General features: G+C 45.2%; 2 protein-coding genes across 2 annotated transcripts in view; both read left to right on the top strand.

Annotated features, from left to right (window-relative positions):
* Positions 1-12,255, top strand: part of HOOK3 (hook microtubule tethering protein 3) — a 161,783-nt gene that overhangs the window by 1,420 nt on the left and 148,108 nt on the right. The gene's annotated exons all lie outside the window — the stretch shown is intronic.
* Positions 2,969-6,308, top strand: LOC146352763 (transcription factor Jun-like). The gene has a single exon (XM_084834803.1). It carries the CDS (start codon positions 3,211-3,213, stop codon positions 4,474-4,476), a length of 1,266 nt encoding a protein of 421 aa, XP_084690929.1. The 5' UTR covers positions 2,969-3,210; the 3' UTR covers positions 4,477-6,308.

The following is a 12,255-nucleotide window of genomic DNA, read 5'->3' as shown; positions in this document are numbered from 1 at the left end:
CATCGTGGAACGGCCTGCCACACCCCCCGCCCCCGCAGATCCCCCCGCCCCCGCAGATCCCCCCCCCCCGGGACTAGACTTACCTGGGGCAGATGTTCCAGATGGTGGCGGCGGCTGGTCTTCCGATCGGCTGCCACTGCCGCCATTTGCAGTCTGTTCCCCCCCCCCCCCATAGACGTGATAGGCTACATAAAGACTTAACGGAGCCTATCACGTCTGGGTAAAAAAAAAAAACAAGTACGCAAATGGCGGCGGCTATGGCCGCCACCATTTGCGTTCCTTATTTTTCTTCGTCTTAGTCTACGTCAATATTTATTTATTTCATTTCTATACCGCCCAATAGCCGAAGCCCACTACGCTATTTGCGTTCCCCTTTCTTTTCTTTGTCTTAGTCTACGTAAATATTGACGTAAACTAAGACGAAGAAAAATAAGGAACACAAATGGCGGCGGCCATAGCCGCCATTTGTGTATGCCCCCCCCCCCCCGAGCCCTCCGTGGCCGGAAATCCGGCTGCAGATGGCCCTGGCCTGGGCCTGGCTGGCTGCTCTGTGGAGCCGCCGCGGAGTACAGCCGGCCTTCGAGGATTCCGGGGGGGAGGACCGGATCGCCTCCCCCCCTCGAGGATTCCGGGGGGAGGGACGGAACGCCTCCCCCCTCACCATGAACAGAATCTGCGGAAAGGTAAGTGACTTTCGTACATCCCTAACTGTCCCCATAAGGTAGGGAAAAAATATCGAATCTGTTTCCAAGAAAATGTTAAATTACAAATAGTGTGGTCCAGTTTAGAGGACGCAGTTCATATGAACCTTCTCATGGCACAGAGACATAAAATCAGCTAGTGGAAAATGTGAAGCTGACATATGAAGGATTTACCACCAATTGCACAGAATGTTTCTATACTGACATCACTACTCCCTGAGGGCTACAGAAACAGGCATGGAAACATGCTACATCTTCAGGGTTAAACGATGCAGTAACTTCTTTGTACATTTCTGGCAGTGGCATGGAGCTCCTGTCAAACCTTTGTAGTTTTCAGCAGCATAAACACATCAGATGCACATGCTAGTCAATCCAGACAAGAAAGAAGTACTGTTGGTCAATTGGAATGCTGATTTAGAGTTTGATGTTCAGTCTGTGCTAGATGGTGTTGCATTTCCTCTGAAGGAAGTACCAGATTTGCAGTTTGGGGTGTTGCTGGATCCAGCATTGCTCTTGGAAACCCAAGTAGCTGCTGTGGCCAGAAGTACCTTTGCTGGTGAGCCAATTTCCTTCAGAAAGCAGATCTGGCCACAGTTACACATACCTAGTTACATCTGGACTATTTATTTCTTATTTAAAATATTTCTAAACTGCCTTTCATCAAATGGATTCCAGGACGGTGTCCCATAGACTATGGGCTGGATCCAGACTTAGTCATACTTAGAGCAGACCTATTGAAATCACCTGAGTTAATCATGATTAATTTAAGTCCCACTGATTGCAATGGGTCTTCTCTAAGTATGACTAAGTCTGGATCCAACTGATAAAAATTAAAAGGAAATACAAATACAATAAAACATTATCCTTCATAGAAGTTACAAGACTGCAAGGCAGGAAAAACTATAAAAATGGGGGTGCCACCATTGATAAGCCTCCCTCCTTAGCATATAAGTAACACATCTTCACTAAGGAGGGCACTCAAAGAAAGGCCTCAGCTAAAGATCTTAAAACACTGTTTGGTAGGGGAGGAGGCATGCCTTCAGGCATTTGGGTCCCAAAGCATTTAGGGCTTTTACCTTGAATTGGGTTCAGAAACAAATAGGCAGTCAGGGTAGCTCTTTCAAAATCAGAGTAATATATGACTCCACCTGGCTTTGCAAGTTAGGAATCAGGCAGGCAAATTCTGCATTAGTTGATGCTTCTAACAGCAGCACCATGAAAAATCCAACTGGGAGGTTACCAGAGCATGGATCATAACATGAGCTTGTCTTGAATGCTGCTACTACCCCTCTATTTTGTTACCACCACCTGGTGTGTTTTTGTTGTTTTAAAACAAGGCGGCCTTTTTCCTTATCCAAAGTTCCTCTATCAGTTTACCTAACCTACCAATCTTTCAGTATTTTAGGCTACAATCCTATACACACTTACCTGGGAGTAAGCCTCATTGAACTCAGAGTGACTTACTTCTGAGTAGTAGATATGTATAGAAGTATACAGTGAGTTTCAGCACCTTTTCCTGCTCCTTTTTCAGAATGTCTGGAGTGAAATCCACATGACCTGGTGCAACTCCAACCTTCCCGTCAGGCCGCTGTTCACTGCATTCGGTTTTTCATTTTGTCGGTAAAATAAGCACGCGTTCTGCCCCTTGTCTTTAGACGTCTTTAAAGTTGGTAAGGCTGCAATCTATGCACGCTTTCCTGGGAGTAAGCCCCATTGAACACAGTGGGACTTACTTCTGAGTAGACATGCAGAGGATTGCACCGTAAGAGAATTAACTCAAAAGTGCCTTGGGAGAGTGTGACCTAAGGGCTCCTGAAGATAGATGGGGTGCGCTGCTGCTCTGAAAGTAAATCCTCTCAAGTTGAGATTTCTTTTCTCTCTGTTTCCATAGACTTGCCATCCCATCTTCTATGGCACCCCCAACCTGGCGCCCTCCAGAAGTTTTGGACTACAACTCCCGTCAGCCTCCGCCAGCATGACCGGCAGTCGGCGATGTTGGGCGTTGTAGTCGACAACATCTGGAGGGCACCAGGCTGGGGAAGGCTGCTCTGTGGGGAAAAATAGCGCCCACTCTCCTTTGATTTCATTCGCGTTCATCTCTGTTAGACAAAGAGGAGGGAACGAAGGGAAGCGGAATCACAGCCTCGCCGCGCTGCCTGCCTCTGCTGCGACGCAGCCTAGAGGGCAGGCTGCGCCGCGGCCACAGCTCGGAAAGGCGGAGCGGCAGGAACTACTAAGGCGAGGCGTTTTGACATCAGTTCCTCTCTGGCTGGAAGGGAAAAGAGTTTTCTTCCCCTAAATGCCACAAGTCGAAAGTGCCGAGCCCCGGGCGGCTGCCCTGGGGCGGGAGGTGGGTTGCCCGCGCTACACGTGAAAGACTTGCGGGAGCGGTGGCGGCTGCGCCTCTTTCCCCTTTCTGGAAGCAAGGAAGTCCCAGTTAGTGGCGGCGGCGGCGGCGGCGGCAGCAGCAGCGACGCCGCCGCCCAGACTCGCCGCTGTCCTGCCCAGCATGAGCAGCGGCGGTGGGCGCACAAGCGCCCGCGTGGCTGTGAAGATGGAGGTGGCCCCGTTCTACGGCGAGGAAGGACTGGAGCTGCTGCCGGACTTCGTGCAACTGCCGGGCTTCGGCGGCGGGCCCGGCGCGGGGGGACCGACGGTGCTGGAGCCAGCTGAGGAAAGCGGGGCGGATCAGCAGCACAAGCTGCTCCTCGCCGGGAAGAAACAGCAACCACGAGACTTGGTCGGGGCGGCCTCCGCGGGCAGCGCCGCATTGCCCGCGGCAGGTCCGTTCTCGTCGCTGCGCCCCCGCGGCGGCACCAGCAGCGCCGTGCACCGCCTCATTCAGGAGGCGCCCGGCGGCGGCGGCCCAGAGGTGGGCCCGGGCGTGCTGCAGCCTCTGCTGAAGCTGCCGGCAGCCGCCGACTTGGAGCAACTGCTCATCCAAGCAGGCAGCCCGGGTCTCGCCGGTCCAGCCAGCCCCACCGGCGGAGGGCCCTCGGTGGCGGCAGGAGCCGCCGGGCCCTTCTTGTACCGATCCCCGCAGCCCGCCGCCCAGCAGCAGGCGGTAACCCAGGAGCAGGAGGGCTTCGCCGACGGCTTCGTGAAAGCTCTGGCCGACTTGCACAAGCAGAACCAGCTGCTTGGGGTGCCGCCGGCGCCGCTCTCGCCTACCCAGCACCCGGGGGGGCCGTGCTGCCCTCCGCCTAGGCAGGACCCCCCCGCCGTCTACACCACCTTGGGCGGCTTCAATCCGGCCAGCCCGTCGGCTGGCGGCACGTTCTTCTCTCCCCAACCCGTGGCTCGCCTCCCGGCGCCTGGCTCGACGGGCAGGGCTTTGGAAGAGCCACAGACGGTGCCGGAGGCGCCCGTAGTGCCGGTTCCTCCTGCCCCTCCGCCTGCACTTTCGTCCGGGGAGTCCCCGCCACCGCCCTCCTCCCTGTCCCCGCTAGACGCCGAGAGCCAAGAGCGCCTGAAAGCCGAGCGCAAGAGGCTGCGCAACCGCATCGCGGCCTCCAAGTGCCGCCGGCGCAAGCTCGAGCGCATCGCCCGCCTGGAGGAGAAAGTCAAGGCGCTCAAAGGCCAGAACGCCGAGCTGGCCGCCACCGCCAGCCTCCTACGTGCCCAGGTCACCCAGCTGCAAGGCCGCGTCCGGAGCCATCTCTCCAGCGGCTGCCATATCAACACCGCGGCGGCCGCCCCTGCGCAGACTTCGGCAGCAGCCAGCCAGCCCCCCGGCAGAGAGGGACCCACAGAGCCGGAGACCAGTGCCTGCTGAAGCCCCTCTAGCCAAGATGAGGAGAGACGTGCACACAGCCTTGCCTTGCATGGCGTGGGGAGGATGACCCCTTGATTGTGGTCTTGAGGACCATGGTAGAGCCGCCTTCAGTTCCATACTCTTTGGCTTCTGACCCTGCCATTCAGTCATCTGGAAAGCTGGGGAAAGGCATGGGTAAAAGAGGTTCTTCTTCTGCACCCCCATACACACACCAGCTCCTAATGGGAAGCCACAAGAGACATCCAACAGCCAGAGAGAAACTTGGTGCACATGGGAGGAGGTGTTGGGAGCAATTATCTTGGCTCCTCACCGGACAGAATGGGACAACAGGAGCATTACAGTGTGGGAGTGTTGTCTATTCCAGAAAGCAATGTTTCAAAAGCACCACTCATCAGTCAACCCAAACTCTTGATTGTTTCAAGCATCTCCAGAAATCAGTCAGTTTCCTGCCAAGACCCAAGTAATGAAAGTGACACTGAAGTGATTAATAACCAGATTGTGGTGGTGGTGGGTTTTTTTCCAGGAGCTGTGGGCAAATGCAAACACTTCCAGGGAAGAGAGTTGCACCAGTTGATGTCATTCTGATAGTCCCCGGTTATACCAGTTACACAAGGAAGTTTGAAGCTGGATTCTGCAGTTAGTGATCTTCAAAAAGCTCCAGCTTGAAAATGTGCTCACCTTCCTAGCATCTCTTACCCTAAACATATCTAAGAAGAAGAGCTTTGCAGATCAGACACAAAACTATTTGCATCTTGTTTCTGGGAGTCCAAAGATGTCTTCAAAGTCCCCACCGGGCTTATGGTGTGGACAGAAGTTATCTTTGCTGAAGACTTTTTACATTTTAGAGATTCTTGAATTTTATTTTCAATTTTTTTGTGGTGGAAGGTGATTAGACTCACCTTGTATAGCTTTTCTGCAAGGGTTACCAGGGATTGTTAAAAACTCCAGTATTTTTGGCTGCAGGCTTATTTATTGCTTTCTAATAAAGGTTGTAGATTTTCTAAGATGCGATGTTGTATCTGGTAAGGTGCATGTATGTCATGCAATTAGCCAGGTATTTCAATAGTTCAGTAATATTTTTAGAGATAACAATCCCTTTAGTTTGCTTATGGATTGTTTTGTGAAACGTTTCTCAAGAATTTGAGAGAGCTGTAGCTAATACAGGGCTAAACCAGTCGTGTACAGAGGGACAAGTTGTTATTTTCCTTCTACTGCTGTAGATATTTTCTAGAATTGCTCAGTGCTTGAGACACACATAGTTTAAATGTTTAGGACAAGATTGTATATACTTTAGAAGATGTGGCAGTGTAGTTTTTCTTGCTGGTACAATGGGAAACCTGAAAATGATTAGTTGCTGTGAGAAGGTTTCAGTTATAGCCGAATTTTGGATTTCTGATGTGGGAGTCTTTGCCTATTATGAGTGTGCAGTGCTAAAGTACAGCAACAGAAGAGGGTGTGCCACAAATATTTATTTAAAATTAGTATTTTAAGAAATGCTTTTTTCCCCTAGATTTATGAGCTCCATATTATTTCTTGTGCTAGCACACATTTGGGGCATTGGTAGACTTATTTATTGAAACTCTTTTTATTGTCACCTTTTATTTTTATAGCATGCAAGATGATAAATGGTTTTGGAAGAGCAAGTATCACATCCTTCCCTGTGTACATTCCAGCCATGCTTGTTCTCTCTGTATGGAGTTATAGTGACTTTAGTGCTATACAGAAAAAAGGCAGAGTGGATTTTCTTAAAAGATAAAGCAATTCAGTTGTACTATGTTTTGGATAACTCATAGAAATGTGGATACTCATATATTTTTCAGAAGAATTGCATATAAGCTATTTTTGTTGTTGTTTTCATTGTAAAGTATTCTCTAGTTCTCAGGGTGGGAGGGAAAAAGGGAAGTATCCAGCATTCTTTTAAGGAACTACTTGTTGGGAAAGTCTGTTGCATTTTATTTTAAAGTGGGCTCAGAAAAGAACATGCTGCCTTCAATTTGTTTAATTGAGAGTTTGGGCAGTTTTCTGGACAAATTTGTCAAAGTGTGTCACGGATGATCTCCCCCCAGTTGTATAGACTTAGAGCATAGTATGGATGCTTTTCCAGATGCAGTTTTATTATATTATGTGATTTACTTTCAATTTAAGTTCTAAAGGTCTGTGCAACAACAACCTTCCCTGCAAATACTGTGTACAGAAAGAGCCTATGGCAGAGGTAATGGGTTGTATCCAATGTTAATCCTACTTAGAGTAGATCCATTGGAATGACTGGGACTTAAGTTAGACTAACATTGGAGACAATGCGTAATATAATTTATAAGTAAATTCTGTGGCAACGCTGCTTGACCAATAAATTTGAAACAGATCAATAGATTATATTATCCTGTTTCCATGTTTGTGAGAGATTCAATTAATTTTCCAATAGAGTTGGTCATTAGGAGCTTTTCTACTTGGGATCATATCACTGCAAACATGTGAAAGAATCCAGCTTTAGAGAAGTAAAACTTAGGGAAGCAAAACGTAATTCCTTTGGTCAGACCACCTTGTATTACTTGCCAGTACTTCATTAATAATAATTTCCTTCTATTTTGTATCGTCATAGCTGTTGGTTTTTTCATATGTCGTTTTTCTCTTTTGAGGTGCAAGTTCCTCCCTTGTCTTTTCACTTTTCTTCCATTCCAAGAGTAACCTTCCTTTAGTTTGTGTCAGAAAAAAGATTTTTTAAAACAATTCAAAACTGCCATTTTTTATGGAAGAAATCCTATAAAAGGCGTATTTGGTGTATCACTTTTGCCCATTTTCCCATCCCTCTCTTTGCTGGCCATGTGGGGCCAGAGCAACTCCTGCACTTGTACAAAGCTGAAACTGCCTGATGGGTCAGCGTTTCTTAGATTGGTTCTGTTCTAGAATATTATATCTCAGAAAAGAAGTTCAGGCTTAGAGAAATTGCTTTTGTTCTTCCTTCTTAAATGTACCCAAGGATCTATTCAAAATAGCAGCCTGCTTCTTAACTTCTCTAATAATGGCACAGAATAACTGTGGCTGTCTCAGAGGTTGGAGCTCAGATAATTTATTTTCTTGATAATTACATTGTGATTGGCAAGGCTGCATGCTGCATCAGTTTTTCCAAAACATATTGTGCTTCTTGAAATATCCGGAGTGTTGTGGGTAGTTTGCCCTTTTCGTAGCCTATTTTCTAAGGGGTTGTATCCAATGTTAGTCCTTCTTAGAGCAGACCCATTGAAGTAAATGGCACTTAAGTTGGAGTAACATTGAATACAACCCAATTCTGCCAATAACTTTGCATTTTCTACTTTTTTCTCCAGTCATCTTTTAAAGTGTACATTATGGAATTTCTCCTAATATAACTCACCTTGAACAGAGTTGGTTCCTTTGTTAAACATTTCTATGTGATCATTACTGTAGTTTTCTAAAAGTACTATCCATCCTGCCAGTGTCTTCACAGTACTGTTTAAATGCTGTATCATTCATGGCTGAACACTTTAATTTCTGGTCAACCAATAACACACTTCTTATTCCCCAGGCTAAGGAGTATTCAAGTTCATTCAGCGTTGCTGTTGGTGCCCTCCTCTCACCCATCCAAATTCTGGGTATATCTTGTTTAGTGTCTGATTAATCCTTCTTGTAAGAAGTGTTTTTCTCATCTGTATTCTCCCTTTCCAGTCCATTCTGATGGCATATGTGTATTTGAACAGCTCTAACAGAGTTCTTTGGTTTGTTTTCTTATTCTTTGGCTCTTGCACTTCAGATAATTTTAAGAACACACATACACATGGAGAAAAGAATATCTAAGCTGAATAGTACTCACCTGTATTTCAATAGGTAAATATTCCACAGTTTCTAGTGATAATGGTGGTTCAGGTGATGTCCATTGTTGAAATGACTTGAAGCTTTCTGCCTGTGAAAAAGGATGCCTTTGGGGGTTTTAAATCTTTTAAGTAGTGAGGGGTCCATTGGCAGCTGATATTTCTGTGCGCTTCTACAGCTGATGTGAACACTCAGGTAGTAATTCACATGTTCGTGTGGCTAGAAAGGCTGACTAATTTGTTACTAACTTAGCGAGTGGTGATGTGTCACACAACTCCTACCCTTTTTAACACACCGATGGGATAGTTTTGGCTCTCAGTGTTTCCATCCTTGGGTGGAAGCTTAAGTTCAGGTGTGGACTTCATCTGCAAACACTTGTCACGATGGGGTTTTTGGTAGAGCTGGATGTAGAGGTGGTGCATGCTTTCAGAGCAAGCTTGTTCTTCAGTTAGGAGAAATGAATTGTTAGCCTGAAGACTTCAGCTAACTGGTGCCGTTGCCATGCAAGGTAATGGTGTGGTGTTTTTCATTTGGAAGCACTTGAAAGCAGATCAGTGCTAAATGACTTCTTAAGGCATTTGGGCAAGAGCCAGCCACATCCAAGCACTTTTTAAAGTCCTATTGATTTCAGTCAGAGAGATCTAAGCATGTACTTAACTCTGCCATTAAAATCAGCGGGATATAAAAGTGCTTTTCTTTTTTCAGAACATTCCCAGGCTTTTTATATTGCAGCCAGAATACAGTTTAATAACATTTCTCTGGAGAGGAAGGATATGTAAAGCATGTGAAGCTTTTAAAAATAATTTCTTGCTTTCTGCTGCAAATTGAGCCTACCCTGTTAGAGGGGGCAAAGCTGAGTGGCTGCATCATCATAAGTGATTTCTTTAGCTGGTTTACTTCAGTTGCTGCTGAGTTTTCGTCACTGTTCAGCAATTATACCCTAAACAGACACCTGTTTCTTTGAAGCAGAGAGACTTAATTTGATTACTAGCCATAATTTTGCTAATTACTAAGGCAAATGTTTCCAACCTGGCCTTTGGATGGAGTTACACAAATAATACAGCGAGAATACATTTTTAAATAGCAAGGAGGATATAAAACTATTTTAGGTGTAAAATTCTAACATTTCTATGCATACTTAATCCTAGAAATGCTGATTTGTCAAATCTGTAGCCTCTTGTGATAAGGCATTTGGAGGCTTGGGTTGCAAGGTAGTTCTGCTGCTTATACAGCTGACCTTGTGCAGCTAGAAGACTTGAGACTGGGGGAAGTTTGTATAGTACTAAACCTTGCTTTATTAAGCATGAAAAAAATACTTTCTTTTTCCAGCAGTTGATACAATTTAGCTTGAGTTATATTTTTAGCCCATTTTCTAAATATTCTACTCACATGGTCAAGGCGCAAAACAGAGAACCTGCTATGCTAGTCAAGAGGGATTTATTTCAGATGGAATCTTGTTTTAATTTCCTGTAAAAATTTAAATAGAGGATAAACACTTGCTGTAGTTGCTGGATGATCTCTCTTCTATTTGGTAATAGCTGTTACGGTAAGCTATCAGCCCCTCTCCGTTTGCCATGGTAGGTAAAGTTTAAAATCTCTCATTTCTGATTTGGTATTTTTTCAAAAGTAGGCTTGCTGAGTTAAAGTAATAGTGATAAAATGTGAACCTGCTTATGTGTTGAAATGGTCTCGGTAAGCTGCCAGCAGCCCCTACAATACTATGTTTCTGATGAGCCTTAGTAAAGCAGTTCTGTAGTTAAACTAAACTGCTTTGAAGCAAGTCAAGACTAATGGCTTGAAATGGAATGCAAATGCATATGTTTTTGTGAGAAAAGCACAAACATGCCACTTTCCTTTTCTGTTGCTCTTGTACTTAAGTCCCATCAAATTTCTTATAATGCATTTCTAAGCCCATTTACTCAGGAGTAAGAATCGCTCGGTTCAAAGGGGTTCAGTCTCAGGTGTGTGTGCACGAGATGGCAGCTTTTCATGACTTGAACATGGAGATAGCGAAGACCTGAATTACTGGAATGTGTTGAACTAATAATTGTACAGATTCTTTATAATGAGCAAGTTAGTCTCTAAGCACACTTCACACCCACCCATCATTAAAATATACAAGTATATATACTGGTAAAATCTACTAGCATATGGTAGAACAGGGATAGGGAACCTGTGGCCCTCCAGATGTTGGACCAACTCCCAACATCCCTGACCATAGGCCATACTGCCTGGGGCTGATCCAACAACATCTGGAAGGCCATAGGTACTCCACCCCTGTACTAGGGGAGCAACTGATATAGCTGTGTGTGTAGTGGGTAAACAGTGCCTGGACTTGGATACCGGGGTTCAGATCTCAGCTCAGTCATAACGAAGTTCTCCGAGTGATCTTGGGTGAGTCACTTTCTCAGCCTAGCCTACTTCACAGGGCTTTGTGAGGATAAAACGAGTAAATCTCACATACTGTGAGAGAGAACTATGTGATCCAGATCTGCTAGTTTCCCCAGGCTAAACTAAAGGATCAAAGCAAGATGTTCTTCAGGTGCTAAATCTCATGGAGATGGCAAAGTCACTTTTGGGGAGTTCTGCTAAATGGCCTTTCCCATAGAAAGGACTGTTGAGGGAATAATTGATCATTTGATTTTTTTCCCAATGGTGCAGAAAGTCTGGGTAGCCTTAGAGAATTCCATTTTCTGCGCTGATGCCTTGAGCATAGCAGTTCATGTCTGTTCATTGTTAATCAAGCAGTAGATAATTTCAGATACATTCTTTGTAGTTATTACAAAAATTTTGAGTTATTCATAGCAAGTGAGAAGTGTCTTGGATTCTATCACTCTGCATCATGCACTATTAAAGTAGGTTTCATAAGCTTAATTTTAATTTATGTGAAGAAATCCACATAAGTTGCTATAGATACTGCACAACTGAAGTCTTCCTAAACATCATTTAAGACTTTACATGTTGGTACCAGAATTTTATCTGCCTGAAATGTTTCCGTATGACAACTTGTGTGCTGGCACAGTAGCTGGTATGACTCATGCTAAGAATTTGTAGGTTCACTGCAAGTTTTAGGATAAGGCCCATAGTAAGGGCCAATTTTATAAAATTCAGAAGAATCAAGTGGTAAAGCTATTTGAGGATTGTACCACTTTGCACCGCAGGCTGGGGGCGGGATGCCTAAATATTCTTTATGGCAGGGAAACCTTCCTGCACCCTAAAAATCTAGCCTAATTGGTTAAACCAAGAGATTGTGACTGGCCAAATTCATCTAGTGAGATGGAATTGGAACCTAGGTCCAAGGCTACCCTCCACCACACTGACTCTTTAATGTGTAAGAACACCAAGGATCCTTGCTTAACTTTGTTCATGTTCTTGGGTTAATAACAGCTTTTCCTTTCTGTCCTCTTGCCTTAGTGATTTTGCATTACTTTTTCAGCAGAAAATCTGATTACTTGCTTAGGCTTACATAGTAATTGCAACAGTATATAAAGCTTTGAAGGTCCACTGTTTTGGAAAGTGTTTCTCTCACCTTGAAACTCCCCTCCTTTTCTGTTCCCGTACCATTTTTCCAAAAGGGCCAGTGCTGGCAATGTATAGTCTCAGCAGAGGAAGTGTTCTTTCTAACTTTTATTGAAATTTCAGAATAGTGTTCTGTACATCTGTCTTGTGGTTAAAAAATCCTCTTTTGTAATGTGCGGTGGAAAACTGGCACTTCACAGCAATGCAGAGGAGGGATTTGAAACTTCTTGAAGGGAGAAATGTACTCACATATGACATCAAAGCTGATGGGTCCCAAGACTGAGATGAGATGCTTCTTGATGTTCAGCTATGGTCTATGTGTCTCTTGCTAGGTGTTGATATAGGTGGGCTGTCACTGAGAGCTGTCCGTTTTAAACAAAAGAGGCAACCATTTGAGAAGTGGTGAAAAATACTGTGTGTGAGTTCTGACATAAT

The sequence above is a fragment of the Heloderma suspectum genome, chromosome 2 (assembly GCF_057233095.1).
Source record: "Heloderma suspectum isolate Gila_16-S chromosome 2, 16-S_ref, whole genome shotgun sequence".
Classification (NCBI taxonomy): domain Eukaryota; kingdom Metazoa; phylum Chordata; class Lepidosauria; order Squamata; family Helodermatidae; genus Heloderma; species Heloderma suspectum.
Note: the sequence above shows the minus strand (reverse complement) of the source record. Positions and strands in the feature narration are given on the sequence as shown.

What these genes read in the sequence shown, in the direction of transcription:
- LOC146352763 (XM_084834803.1), top strand. Translation starts at nt 3,211, where the DNA reads ATGAGCAGCGGCGGTGGGCGCACAAGCGCCCGCGTGGCTGTGAAGATG.